At 37.7% G+C, this 15,193-nt stretch overlaps 1 protein-coding gene across 11 annotated transcripts in view; it reads left to right on the top strand.

Annotated features, from left to right (window-relative positions):
* The first annotated feature begins 6,457 nt into the window (after positions 1-6,457).
* The window catches only part of slc4a4a (solute carrier family 4 member 4a), a 56,425-nt gene continuing 47,689 nt past the window's right edge, over positions 6,458-15,193 (top strand). For 6 of the 11 annotated variants that reach the window (XM_034871447.1, XM_034871449.1, XM_034871446.1 and 3 more), the window contains exons 1-3: positions 6,458-6,667; positions 7,423-7,517; positions 12,115-12,188. In XM_034871447.1, the coding sequence (XP_034727338.1) occupies positions 7,501-7,517; positions 12,115-12,188 (91 nt within the window). In that variant the 5' untranslated portion in view covers positions 6,458-6,667; positions 7,423-7,500. Of the gene's footprint in view, positions 6,668-7,422; positions 7,518-11,844; positions 12,189-15,193 lie in introns of those variants that run through there. The other 5 variants (XM_034871440.1, XM_034871444.1, XM_034871438.1 and 2 more) reach the window with 2 other exon arrangements.

Below are 15,193 nucleotides of genomic sequence, written 5' to 3'. Positions count from 1 at the left end.
ATAGATAGATAGATAGATAGATAGATAGATAGATAGATAGATAGATAGATAGATAGATAGATAGATACATAGATAGGCATGGGATCCAATAAACCTATTAGCCTTAGTCATGGGCAGGATTTAATAAGGATTCAATTAATGGTCATTGTTAAGAGTGGACCTATGAAAAATATTGCTTACTTCTCCTTTAGCATTCTCCTCTGTCACACATGTACTACCCAAAATGACCAGTAGGAGGAGATGCAGGGCTAACATAAATAAATCAGAATTAGAATCTGCTTTATTGGCCGAGTAAGTGTGAACACATAGCCTAGATGAAATTTGACTCCGGCTGCTTGACTTTTTTTAAACATTTGACTACTGTATAATCTAGGACTACTACTTTAGGTTTTATAAACAGTTGACTACTATATTAACATTTTACTAAAAATTATAATATATTATAAACATTTGACTTTCTAGATTCTCATTCTTGATAGACATTTTTTTGGCGGCCTATCACACTAGACAAAGACTGTATGGTAAACATGACCTGCTAAAAATCAGCATGTTAGCATTGTCAATATGAACATGTTAGCATGCTGAGTTTAGCATTTAGGTCAAAGCCCAAAACAAACAGCTGACTAAAGTCAGCTTGTTATTTACATTACGTGATTCATAAAAAAATAAAACAAAAAATTGCATTTTTTTTTGTGCAGAAGTTGGCAGTAATATGACTTAAAAAATATGATTCCTGAAATACAGCCTATGGCCTAAATAGTTCCCAACGTGTTTTTTTTAGCACTGTCGGTCAAAGTTGAGCCCAGGAGAGGCTTTTTTGTTTATTCTTACAGACCTCTGCTACATAACTTACTCTACACTGAAACCTCACATATGTATGCAAACATCGGCCCAACAGCTAATATACCTGTAAAACATGCCTCTTTAAGGCGCCCAGATGGCTCGCTTGGTGAAGCGGGCTCCCAATAAAGGTCAGTAAAGGCCTAAAAATGCCAACTAAAAAAAAACATGCAACTTTTCCCCTTACTGGTCTAAACAATGTATTTATAACTGATCCGGACAGTAGTGCTTTCATAACCTAGTTATATTTCCCTGTCAAATGGTACCAAGTTGCATGATGACCAGACCCTGTGCTTTTCTGAAATTCATGGAATTCTTTGTTTTCAGTTTTTCTTCAGTTTATGTCCTACTTTTTCACAGTCCATCTCCCTTTCCTTTGCCTGATTTCTGGTCTCCTGTTTGTTTTTATTTTACGCTTTAGTGATGGTTGCCTGTCACATAATCTCTGTAAAGTTCTTTTTAAAGTTGTTGCCTATAGGACTCTTAATTTACTGATTTCAGGTCAAGGCATTTGTGTTAAAGCCAACTAGAAAAGCAAATATTTTAACAAATTTTGTCTGAATATGGAGATTTTGGCCAGCATGTCAGAAAGAGGTCACTGGAGAAGGCAGTGAAATGTAAGCTAAGGCAAGTTTATTTGTATTGCACAATTCATACACAAGGCAACTCAAAGAGGCATAGAAACACATTGTAAACATAAAAAATAAAGGTACATTCAAGAAACAAATCACAATTGCAACAAAAAGTAAAGTTAAAATTTGGAAACATTATAATAAAACAGATATTAAAATCAATAATAAAATAAACACAAAAATCCTTAATTTAAGCCAGTACATTTAAGATCAATGGTAAAAAGTTATGAAAAACAATCCATCAAATTTCATAAGCTGCAGTTAACAATAAAGTTTCAGCCCTGATTTAAAAGAGCTAACCATTGGAGCAGACCTCAGATTTTTGGGGACTTTGTTCCACAGGTGAGGAGCACAATAACTAAATTCCGCTTCACATTGTTTTTGTCCTAGTTCCGGGAATAAACAATCCATAACAACCTGAGGGATCTGGATGCTTGATAGGGAACCAATCCAGTATGTATTTTGGTCCGTGATCATTCAGTGCTTTTTTTTGACCAATGATAACGTTTTATCTACCCTATAACTCACAGCTCACTCAAGCCAGTGTAGGGCTTTAAGGACCTGGTTTTTGTCTGGCAGCAGCATTCTGGATCAGCTGCAGCTGCCTGACTTAATTTTTTATTTAGACCTGTAAAGACACCAATGCAGAAATCTAAAAATAAACAATTCTAGCTATGTTTTTCATGTGGTGATAAGCAGAGTTAGTAATAGCTTTTAAGTGGTAGTTAAAATTCATGTCATAGTCAATAATTACACCAAGAATTTGGGATTTAAGGTGAGCGCCAACCTTTGAACTTTTATTTTCGTGTCTAAAAAAAAAATCACTTCTGTCTTATCTGCTTATTCTGTAAATTCTGGCACATCCACTCATTGATTTCATAAATGCACTTACTCGATGAAAGTAAGGGACTGTAATCATGTGATGACACTGAAATATAAAGTAATGTGTCATCTGCACAAGTACGATAATGTTCCATAATCTGAGATACTGCAATCAAACAATGCACGTGTTTACTTCTGATCTCGGTTACCAGTTAACAGTGATTTATCAACAACAACTGTCATGGTTTATTGATTATTCATTAATTTCTAGATGACAGTGCACATTAATCAACACTGGCATTTTCAAAACATCACTGGAAATGTATTAGGTCAAGCTCAACCGCTTCTTCCCAAACTAAAAAGAGACAGAACAGACTCACAGCAACAAAACATAGCCTCATGGCTCTGGTCTATCTTTCTTTTCCTTCTTTTTTACATCCTTACTGGTGTGATCAGTTATTGTGAAAAACGTAGAGGCATTACAAAAATAAAGATATGTGGAAGGATTGAACTTAACATCAATGTTTGATGGCAACAATAACACTGCTGGAAGATGTGATTGAAGTTGTGACTCAAGGGAAGTGTTTAATACAAATGATAATACATCCTAGAAGAAGTTAACAAATACAAAAATAGGTTGGTTCTTTTCAAACTGTTATGCAAAATAACAACATTACTACAATTAGATACAACTGTGCCTTTACTTTAGCATGTCTGTAAAACTTAGAACTAAATTATATAACCAACTCAAACTTTTAAACAGCCCACAAAAAGAGCATTCTCATGCTTGCTAACAGCAGCTCTTCTAACTCCTGCTTGTTTTGAGTTATGATTAGTGAATACCAACTTTTGCCTTCTAAAAGGTGATTTAGAGTCCATTTGTTTAGACACTAAAGGCTCAAGAAAATCATACATCAGTCCATCCTGTTGCTTAACCCAAATCAACGTGCTGCAAATTAGGATCTGGATCCAATATATCATGAAACATGTTCCTTTGTCATGGCTGTTGATGTGTTTTCATATTTTGTACAATGTGTGTAAATATTGTCTAACTTGTGTGTACTTTTCTTTTTTTTCAAGCGAAGCTGCTCTGGAACACAATGATTTTCAGTGTAAACTGATATTCATTTGTATCGTTCTGTTCTGATGACTGTTGCCGCTGTTAATTAATTGACTAACTGGGATGGCTACTACTTGACATAAGATCATACACTATTTGTCCCATTTTTAATGTCATTATGTGGTTGGAGGAATTTCAGAGAAAAAGTGCAGGTAGAATTTTGTTTCTCGGAACAATTTTACATCAAAGGCATGAGCTGGCACAAAATAAAACCCTGTGGAAAGACAACAGGGATCAAAACAGCATCAGATAGTCACACGGAGGATATTTCAAACTACAAAGGGCCAACAAGCCGATCCAAATACTTTTCAAATCCTCCCTAAAATCAAAACTTTGTTGTTCTGTACTGAATTTGAAATAAAGCTTGGGAACTGTGAACTGAAGAAGTATTAGGTTCATTATGTTATTCGGTCATCCCAACTCACTCAACTTTGCTGTCATTTTTTACACAAACAAAACTTATCTTTCATGGTGGTAAACATAGAAATGCTGACATGGTTTGGATTGTAAATGTGTATAACAGCAGCTGTTTTGCATTATACACTCATGTATGAGGGACAATCCATTCTCACACTAACTTGTCTCAGATATGTCGTATTGATGTTAGCCTTACCAATATTTAGTGTTATGAATAAAAACATAAAACCTTGTTTTGAGAACAAATTTTAACTTGGGCAAAATTCAAGTATAGTGAAGATAAAAGCACAAAAGCAATCCCTTACTTTTGACTATGGTATGTACAGATAAAAGTGTTGTTTATCTTCAAATTGCTGCCAGAAAGGAGCTCTCATCTACAGATGTTAAAATGGTTTCTTGTGTTTGTCAAGCATATAAAGGTGCTCTGCCCAAACGGCATATAAGACACAAAGACTACAGATTCTGCAGTGAAACCAGACAGGGCACCAAAGATAATATATAGCCACACACGTCATAAGTATAATATTAAACTATTTTTAATAATTCTTCTATATTTACTTAACCACTTTACTTTACTTGTCGTAGCTAGCTTACCTAAGATAAAGAATTTCTTACATAATGCAGTAACGTTACTGTTTACTATTTGATGACCAGTAAATTAAAGGAAGTATGCAGGACTAGTCTCCTTAAAAATGTCTGACGCAAATTGTCCTTAAAGGAGAATTGACATGACATGACATCGACATGACATGACAATGGCATATTGCTTTTTTTTGAAAAAAAATAGATTTTGGAATATTGGATTGTATGAGTTCGACAATTTACTTATTTGGACTTCAAACAGGAAATAAACAGAGGTATGGATTAACACAACTTGTATGCCTTTTTGTCACAGCTACATCAGTCAGATTCACTGTGTTCACTCGGAAGGAAACACTGAACATGGGTAGGCACTTGCAATGAAATTGTTCACATGTTTAGAAGCTAAAAACACATTTAAAACTTGTCCTGTTTAGGCCTGTTGGGTGCTAACTCTAGCAGGAGGAGGCAGCACCGATTGTTTTCATTTTTCTTGCTACAGACAGCACTCCAACTTTCCAAACAACAGAGCTACATCTTGAAATTCTCCTTTAACGTCCTCATGTTCAAGCCATATTACCGAAGTGAAAGAAGGTTCTCATGTTTACGTTGTTTCCCACTTTCTATTGTGCATTAAGCAGTTTTATACATCCTAAAAACTGAAATTAAAAGTTAAACTGTTGTAATGCAAAGGACGTCCGTTACATCCATTACAAAGTAACATTTAACTTTACCTAGCAACCCCCTTCCTTGCGGGAAAAATATTAATTATAAAAACTCAAGTCGGATTGGTTTACCATTTGGTTAGTCACACACTGGTAAACCTTGACAACCTAATATTTTTATATTTTTTTATTTATATGTTGAATATATCATAACTGTTTTGGATTTGTCTATTTGTTAGATCAACTTCGCCCTAAAACTTGAGACATTAGTTAATGTGGCCTTTGATACTATTTGAACCTGGTTTTCTTAGTCTCTGGAGACTTTGCAGCTTGAGTATACGTAGGCTATTTCATCTAAATCTGGAAACATAAGAACATTAAGCAAAGATCCAAAGGTCAGGTGCATTTCATTTCTTTAAAAGTCCAACCCTGAGAGGTTCCAGACCAAAACAAACAATAAACTGCCTTCAGTTCTTTCTTTTTAACACCTCACAAAAATATACAGAGCCACAAAAGCTTTGTGTAAAACTATTCGAAATCCTATTATACAAAGTCAGAAAGTTTGGGGATAATTTGAGCCTTGGACCGAAGAAATCCCCAATCCATGTTTAATCCTGTGAAGAAAAGAAAACATGGAACACAGTGGACAAAACAAAAGTCTTGACTATTTGTGGTGTAAAAATATGTCAATAGATCACCTTTTGACTACTGATGATCCATACAGTATCTAGGATCTGATGTCGGACTTGACGTTACACATAAAAACAATTCTCAGTATTTCTTTAAATCACAACACTGGTTTGCCTTGAATACAAATTGAAGAATTGTCATCTAAATAACTTATTTTCTGATAGTTGCTGTTGGACCAGATGATATGGCACATATTGGATCTGTAATTTATGGTATCAGAGGTACTGACAGCTAATCTCTGATGATATGAATGGCCCATATTGGGTCTACATTGATGGTATGAAAGTACTTATAGCCAATGTTGCCATGGTGCCTCCAACAGATGGCGCTGTAGATTCAAAATACATAATTCACAGCTGAAAAACCTCAGTCCCAGCAAGTGTCTTACAAGAAGACCCTGACACATTGATTCTGCAATACATTCTAGAGAGATGCTTATTATTATCTTATCAACCTGATATTTTTGCAAATGCTTTTAGTTTACAAAAACTACAAATATGTTCTAATTGAGCATGCCTAAAAAAAGTCCACTTGCTGCTGACTTCATGTTGACATGTCTGTGTTCAAGCATCGACATCTGGCTGGCATAGTACAAAAACTTGGTTCAATTGTGTGTGTGTGTGTGTGTGTGTGTTTGCACGTGCGTGCGTATAGGGGGCTGATAAAGTGATGATGGTGCAGCAGTGGAGCAGTTTGACCTCCCACCGGAGGAGTGGCGTGACAGAAGGATGGTCCAGCAGATAGAGGCGGCGGCGGCGGCGGCGGCGGCACGCAGAGCGCAGTTGCCGCACTGTGCCTCATACAAACTTACCCGAGCTGTGGAAGTAGACTTCTTTACCTTCATGCCACCCCTAAGGTGACAACACGAGCCAAACACTGAGCCAAAGATCAAAACTACAGCGGTAAGTCCTTCACTCTTCTTCCACCTCAAAGTGAACTGAAAACAAATGACATCAGGCCTGCTGTGCAATGTGTGAAGGGTCTCGCACCACAATATTCCTGTTTATTTTTGCTTCAGCGTGTTGACGTTGCATTCGGGTCTTTTGACAAATCGTGCTTTAATTCACTTTTTAATGCATTTCGAGTGTTATCTGCGTGGTGTAAAGTTTTACTGAAACTTTTATCACACGATTAAAGGACGTTTTTTTTGCGTAAATACGCTGTGATAGTGTGTTGTATTTTGGTTAAGCGGGTAGTTTGGCCAGTTAGCATGGTTTATATTGCTCTCTCAAACTCCTGTGCTGTTACTAATAGGAACCAAAACAAGTGCATCACGTTATAAAGTCTGCTGTTCTTCAATAAAGTGTCCTGGAATTGATCACATGATTATTGTACTTGCAGAAGTGCAGAGAGCGCATTTGCATTATATTTGTTGTAGCCTATATTACTTCCTATGTGTTCCTCTTGCACTCCTGTGATCAATTTGCTGTATTGTGTTTTTAAATCAAAACAATACTTTTTGGACCAACAGCAGACCCATAATACATAATAACACTTACTGTGACACCTGTGCTGCGTAATATCCTTCAAATATTCTTCCTAGTGTTCTTTTAGTTCCTTTTAGTTAAGCACTTCTGTTGTGAAAGTCTCTGAAAGTGAGTGTGCAGTTAGTTCACAGAGAGCAGAAAAATGACCTCTCCATGTGTTACTTTGTCAGGCCAGGCATCAGCAGCCGCTCGGGTGATCTGCTCTGTTCAGCACATTCACTAAGGAGATCTATCACACGCAACCTGAGATGAGCAGCAACAAGAAGTAAGTGACTTCAACAAGCTTAACAGGACTGCTTTTCACTTTCTGCAGAGCTACTTTACCTTAAATTAATCTTCTTTTTGATTTAAATAAATCAGGTGAGTAGTTTGTAATGAGGCTGACAAGTTCTGTACATGTGCTCTGACTGCCAAGAAGGTGACAATTACGTTTTCAAATACTGCTTTCAGACAGGATGGGCTGTAGCTGACTTTGCTGTATTTCAGGTTCTTACAAAATGGAAATCACATCTTGCGTGTTGACTAGAGGGACCCTAAACACACCACCTTTGTTTCTCTTATGCTGCACAATCCCAGTTGTTATTTGGAAGTATGACATCAGTATTGGAATTTCGAGGAAAACAGGCTTTAATCAATTTATCTAAGTGTGTACTTCCAAACTAGGGAAAAGATATTTTAACTTAAAGGCAATCAGTGCCCCGGGTGACACTGCATCAGCAGTGTGACTTTGCGTTTTTTTTGGTTGCTTTCAGAAAGCCATCACAATTTTTTTTGCCCCCGCTGATTCAAATGAAACGCACCAGCAAAATTTTGAATTTGTTAAATCATCTGGAACCTGTGTAGTCTCGGACAATTTTTTTGGTTTTGAGATAAAAAACAGGCCTTTTGTTTGAAAACCTGTTAATCTTTTGTTGCCCTAATGATTCTGATATCCTCAAGTAAAGTGCAGCAAAGAGGTCCAAAACACACAAAAAGAGGGAAAAAGCAGACACAAATTCATAAAAAAATTCTCAAAACAGCCATTATAGCAATAATGAAGTGATTTTAAAAAGAGAAGAAGCTTTTGTCATTGTAACATTGGCTGAACCCTGTTTTTGTTCCCCCATTCATTAAGAGTAAGCAGTGGAAACTATCGGTGCGGTTTGTGTAACAATTACCGAAAGCCCGGCGTGGCTATCATTTAATAAAAACTGTCCTTTTTATTGTGAGAAAAAAACCTTTTAGGTCCAGGGAAATCTGATATCTGATGACATTCTGCCTTAATTGCATGAGGGATTTGACTTTACAAACTCAATTGGATTACAGGATACATGACCCGGAGACATTTATTCATATCTCATGCAATGACTACAGTAAATCTTCTATACCATAACACAGTCTGGATGCCTTCAGGCTTTTTGATGTTTCAATGGTTTGGACACATCGTAGACCTGTGCATCCGCTCGGGTGCAGAGAAACACACTCACATCTCCAAACAGATAGTAATTTAGACTACATGCAGATTAGTTTATGCCCTACAAGGACAGGGAGACTGATATGTTATATGTGAAAGACAGATAGCTTACATGCAATCAACAGGGCAAAGTAGCAGCTTATCAAGTTTTGATTGCTTGCACGGCTTGTAAAATGATTCTTTGAAGGTTTAGCTCATATTACATAATGTACATAACCTAAATAAGTTGATTACAGGTGAACTCCACCTTGCCATCCATTTTCTTTGAAATCCTGTTAAATTAATAAATGACCTGTGCAGTTGTAAGGGATTTTGATGATAGGAAGTGTTTTAGTGATCTAAAACATAAAACGCAGAGGTGAGACCAAAGCAAACATCCTAATTTCAAGGACAGCCACAAATCCTAAACACGTAATATTGTATTGTCGATATAGAAACAAAATGCACTTTTGCTTGTTTATGGATAAAAGTAGAAGTAAATTAAGGTCACAAAGATTGTTGAACATAAAAATGACTCTGCATTGGGGCCTTTTGATTTGCGAGAAGAATCAAAGATTTGAACAATCACCTTTTTTGTGTTTTTGTTTACTTTCTTTGACAAAATATATTTCTTATGTGGCGCTTTGTGTTGCAAAGTACAAGCCAATATCGGTAGCATGCATAGTACACAAGCATTCAAAGATTTTGCACCAAGAAAATGTTTGTAGTCCCATTGCCTAATGTGCTGCTTTTTGTGTAAAAGCCATAGTTTGCACAAATTATTAAAATAAGGGTAGAATAATCTGTCATTCACTTATTGCATCTTATATTTCATTTTTCAATTTAAACTTCTACGAATAGTCCGTTATATCCCTTACTTATATTCTTTGTTGACTACAATATAATCTTTAAACCCAAAGCTTATCATTTTGATAAAATATTAAAAAACACAAAAGAGTTCAAAAGGTTCTCTTGATCATCATGGTAGGGTTGGGTAGAAGCAAGTTGGAAAAGATGCGTTGTAAATTGTCTGCTGTGCGGTGAGTTAAAGGGAAAAAGGCATTCTCAGAAATGTAGGAAATCAAGTTTTTATGTACAAATAGACAAAACAGGGCAAGGGGGATGTTAACTAAAAAATGAAGCACAATTTGTTTTTTAATCACAAAGTAATTCCTGGAAAGCAAACAACATCACACCATGTTTATATGCAAAAATGACTGTGATTTTGTACTTTTAGTCCCACATCATATACAAAGCATACACCTCTTTTCTTTTTCTTGCTGAATAAGTACACTAAAACATGTTGTTCTCATTCTTTTGACAATGTGTGAAGTTTAGTGTGGAAATAAAACTTGGGAGCAGGTGTGTGGGTGCCCGGCTCAGGCAGAATGGAGTTTGGCCTGTTATACCCATGATTGTTCCATAGGTGGCAATGGAGGAAGTAGGAAGGCCAGTAATTGTAGGAAAGCTGGTGAAGTCCAGAATTTAAAGACCTCAGCTAGATGTGGTTAAGTTTAGGTGTTGTTTTGAAACCACTTGACCCAGAGTTACACTTAAAAGTTAAAGCTTGAGAAGTTGCTGTCTCAAAATGCTTTTGAGTAATAAATCGGCCTACTGTATCTGGAAAATCTAAATGTGGCATTTTAATGTAATTTTGCTTTTTATTACATCTTTTTATGAAAGACTAGAAAGTGCGTACTGTATTAAAGTTCAATTAAAGAGACGGGTACTTTCAGTCGCAGTAGTAACACACTACTGGTAGTTTCATTGTGTTCCTAAAATGACATCAAAAAACCTTGCAGCTTTATTTCTAGAATAATTATAGTTTGTGAGCTTAGTAGCTATTACATCTAAACACAGGAAATGTTCCAGTGTTATTTTTTTAGTGTTGATTGGAGAGTTGTTTGTCCACACATTATCAGCAAGTTTTGAAAAAAACTGTGAATGGATTTAAATACTGGAAATACTTTTCAGAGCTGAAAAATAATAATAATAACACTGGTGATTTGGCAGTGGTAGGATTGTTGTAAACATACTGTCTTTCCTGTTCTATCTCCGTGATAAAACAAGACACTGACCAACGGAATCTATAAGTATGTGTGATATGAAGATTATGCGGGATGATTCAGTGAGCAGAGAATGTCTTCTCGTGAGCAGGACACTGAATCCCGACCAGCTGGCAGCTGACCTTTGACCTGTAAGACCTCTGTGTCTAGGGTGTCCCGCTGCTATTTTACTCAGCCCACGCTGTCCAGTCCACTTTGAATGGACTAAGTGGATTTGGAGAACATTATTGAAGATATTAATGAAATTATCCTATTAAATGTATTTAAATGCGTATTACACTTTGATACTATAGCACTGCTGACACTATTAACACTGTTCAGCCTGACAATTTGTAAATTAGCTGTTTGTGTAAAAGACCGCAGTGATTGCTTCTTTCTATTTGAGAGTGCATGTTGTAATGCCCCCAGCAGAAAACCAAACAAGGACAACGTCCTTTCAGCTAGAGAAACAGTCTGAAAGAAACCTTTTTCAATCATTTTTTCACATCAGTGTTTTTTGGGAAACCGTACGGTTTGTTTGAGGTGAGGATGAAGCTGGTGAAGTTGTGTTGGAGAGCAGCGGAGGGGCTCCAAGATGCCACGCTGTTACAGGCTTCTGTGTGTGTTGTCACTTAAGTAAAGCCGGCGTAATCCTGTAAGGGTGGATGAGTAGACAGACATGTGATGCCCCACTTGTTTCTTAGGTGGAGGGTGGTGGAGAGGGGGGTTGACAGGCATTACCAACCAGATGGAAAGGCTTTGCAGTGTGTGTGGGCTTGTGACTGATTAGACACATTAACTAATACTTTTTCAGATGTATTCCACCCAGTAATATAACACAACACCTTGATTCAGTGTCTTGACAGTTGAACTGTGAACAGAGGCCGATCCAGATCTCTATAGGTTCAAGTCTCAGTCTGGCTGCGGTGTTTTGCGCACGATCAGCACCTGTCAGTCTGGCCATCACACTCAATTAGGGGAGGCTTCCTGTCCTCTTCAGGAAGCGGAGGCTTCCTGTCCTGCCACCCCCCCCCCCCCCCCCCCCCCCCCCCCCCCCCCCCCCCCCCCCCCCCCCCCCCCCCCCCCCAAACCAGATTAAATCCTATCTATCGGCTGCGTACTTTGCCCTCCTCCGGTACAACACACATTCCCTTATTTGAGGGTAGTTTACTTACAGAAAAGCTGAGATGCTAGTTCAGAGCTCCAAGTAGTCGCAAAGCGTTACTGGCAATGGGTCTTTAATGAGTGGAGATGAGCGCCACCAGCAGCACCAGACTGAACCCTAGTCCAAATTTACTGCAGGTGGCCGAGCCGAAGCGCTATGGCTCCACGTTGTCTCTGGAGGAGAAGTGTGAGCAGTCTTTCTTCCTCTTTTACTACTACAGGATGGAGGATGAGGCGGTGCTGGACCGGGGGGCATCCTTAGTCAAGCACATCTGTGATGAGGAGGAGGTAGAGGGTAAGTTTACCTGTTCCTGTACACTTTATACAATTTCTCATCATGTTTTTTTTTTTAAAAAGTCTTATTTTAGCCGCCATGTGATGTAGACCGCTAATCAGGCAAGAAACACAAACGGCAAGAAACGTCAAACATGGTGTGTTATAAATATTTCTCTAAGATTTAACTTCTTTAAGAATAAGAAGAAAAGTTCCTTAGAAGTCACTGAATCTCTATTTTGAGTCACAAAACCTAAACACTGATTTATGTTTTTAGACTTTTAAAATCAGAGTTTTTTTTTTCAAAGCGAGGGAGCTCATTGAGACAAACCGGAAGAATTTAGCCAAACTGTCAATACTGCCAAACTTTATGCATTTCCTGCACGTACACTGTGACGCTCCCCTGTAGAACACGGAGCATGACACCTGTGTTTACCTCACTGATCCCCTCAAAGACCTATAGGACAACAAAGAGAAATGTTGGAAGAAAAAGATCCAATTTGCTTAAATGTCTTTTAATAAGTCTCTTCTAAGTTGAGCTCAGTGTCCTCCCTGCTGCTTGCTCAGAGCCGGCAGCCTGACTCCAAGACTGATAAAGAGAACAAAAAGAGATTTGGCAGATTGACGTTTCTTAGATCCTACGAGATACAAGTCTGGAAGATGGAGCATTGGTCCATTGACCTCAATTATCTTTATCTGACACTGATTACTCTGTGGTTTCACTCAAGCGAAATATTTGGTATCTCAACTCTGTCACAGCTGGTGTCAAAGCTTAAGATAGACGATTCAGTTCCACGTCCATGCAAACACATCTGGTGTGACCTTAGGTTAAATGTTTGCATTCCTGTGATGTAATTGCCTGTTACAGCTATGTCAGAAGTAAAGAGGAAGAGTAATCATTTATTCTGACAAAAAAGCTGTCATCATCTCTTCCCCCCCCTTAACAGTAAATATTGTTTTTAAAGCTGTGTTGTATTAGCATGCTGTCTGTGCTGTGTGGCGTGTTGCCATCCTCCCCACTGGTATAGGCAGGTCCAAGAGGCGCGGTTACTCTGGAAACTGGCGGTGGCGTTGCCTCTCCTCAGAAATCTAGTGAGCTCAACAAACGTCCCAGCAAACACAAGGATTTGATTTCATTCAGTGTGTGTTAACAGGCGGCTCCAAAAGAAGTTCTTCTTCTACACAAAAAAAAGAAGAGGAAGTCGTTACACAAAGCTGCTCTGGCAGTGTGTAAATCTCGCTTTCCAGCTCCTTGACTCGACCATTTCTTATTCCTTCTACCTCTCCTCTCATTCTCTCACCTCCTTTCTTGTTGTTGTTTAGCCTGTGCAAACGCCTTCAGCTCTGCTTTATTGCTCATCTATCAGCCCTAATAGCACTGTGGTCTTTATTTCTTTCTGTCTGTCAATGTTCTCTTTTATTGCCATTGTCTAGCCATCTGCTCCTGGGTCTTGTTGCAATGCCTACTTTCTGTACGTTAAGCTAGATTGCCTCTTTGGTTGACTCTAATGTCTTAAAAAAAAGGTGACCCAAATAATACTGAGCATTTTATGTTAAGCTAATGTTGATCCACATCAGGTGTAAGTTTATATTGCTTAAAATGTCAGTGGAAAGAAGGAGAGAGAACTTTAATTATCGTCTCTATCTTTAGCTAAAAGAATGAATAATTAATAAGCTTTGAATATTGACCATGCTCGGCCTACATAATTTGAATTTGATGTTTTGGCTAAAAAACAGATTGATTATCTGATTGATTATTTTAACCCTAGAAAATACCAAAATATTTATATTCCCATATTTGAAGTAGGTTGTATGCTACAATACAGAAGAACACAGCAAATATGATGGACTTGTTATGGAAATATAAGCCTTGTCTTAAATATTTAATATCGCCTCATCAGTGTTATCCACCTCCTAAAATTGTTTTCATCATTGCAACAAGCAAAGCCACCTGCGCTCACTTTAAGTGGTTTTCCTCGTTCTTGCTGTTACCTAAATAGCAGAACGTTGCATTCCTATTACTGGATGAACTATGTCGCAAATCCAAACTTTCAAATTGTAGTGTTTACACTGGAAAAGTGGAACAATGCAAAAATATGCAGACTTTCTACCACAATGCAATGCCTAACGGAAAAGGACGAGCTGCTCCCAACTGGGAACATTGTTTAACTATTGTGAATGGTGGTGCAATACATTAGCTCCAGGAACTAGCATAACTCTGGCTAACTTCAACCTGAGCAGAGGTGTAATCAGTCAAAAAGAGAAAACATCTTTGTGTGGGTTTGCAGGGCCTTAAAAGTGTAGTGTTTCCCTAAAATGAATAGTTGAGGTGGGTCATTCTACCTCAACAAGCTGATAAGAGGGTCCAGGACCTCCTGTTGAAGATCCCTGTTTTAAATGCTTTTTCTCAAGCGTGACCTTGACATTTTTTATGCTTCGTGAAAAAGAGTGAAATTACAGATATAAAACAACTCAGGCACAATATCAGCCATTTTTGTACAAAAATGTCAGCCCTCAAAACTGATATCACCATTTCTGTAACTTGTATGAAAATAACAGACACTGTCTGCATTATGTACATCTACAACATGCCATTCATTCACTGAGCCAATCCTCAATTTAATCTGCTGGCTTCAATCCTGTACGTAGGACTGGGCAATATATCGATTTTATATTGATATTATGATATGAGACTAGATATCGTCTTAGATTTTGGATATGGTAATATGGCGTAATTGTTGTCTTTTCCTGGTTTTAAAGGTTGCATTTCAGTAATTTTCTTATCAGACTCTTGTAACTGATTATTTGCCTTTTCCCACTTAATCATTACATTACATTATATTAGTTTTCAAAAATCTCATTGTGTACATATTTTGTGAAAGCACCAATAGTCAACATTACAATATTGTTGCGGTATCGATATTGAGGTACTTGGTCAAAAATATTGTATTACAGATGTGCTCAAATTTGTTGGTACCCTTACAGCTCATTGAAATAATGCTTCATTCCTCCTGAAAAGTGATGAAA

The sequence above is a fragment of the Etheostoma cragini genome, chromosome 5, assembly GCF_013103735.1.
Source record: "Etheostoma cragini isolate CJK2018 chromosome 5, CSU_Ecrag_1.0, whole genome shotgun sequence".
Taxonomy (NCBI): Eukaryota; Metazoa; Chordata; class Actinopteri; order Perciformes; family Percidae; genus Etheostoma; species Etheostoma cragini.
Note: the sequence above shows the minus strand (reverse complement) of the source record. Positions and strands in the feature narration are given on the sequence as shown.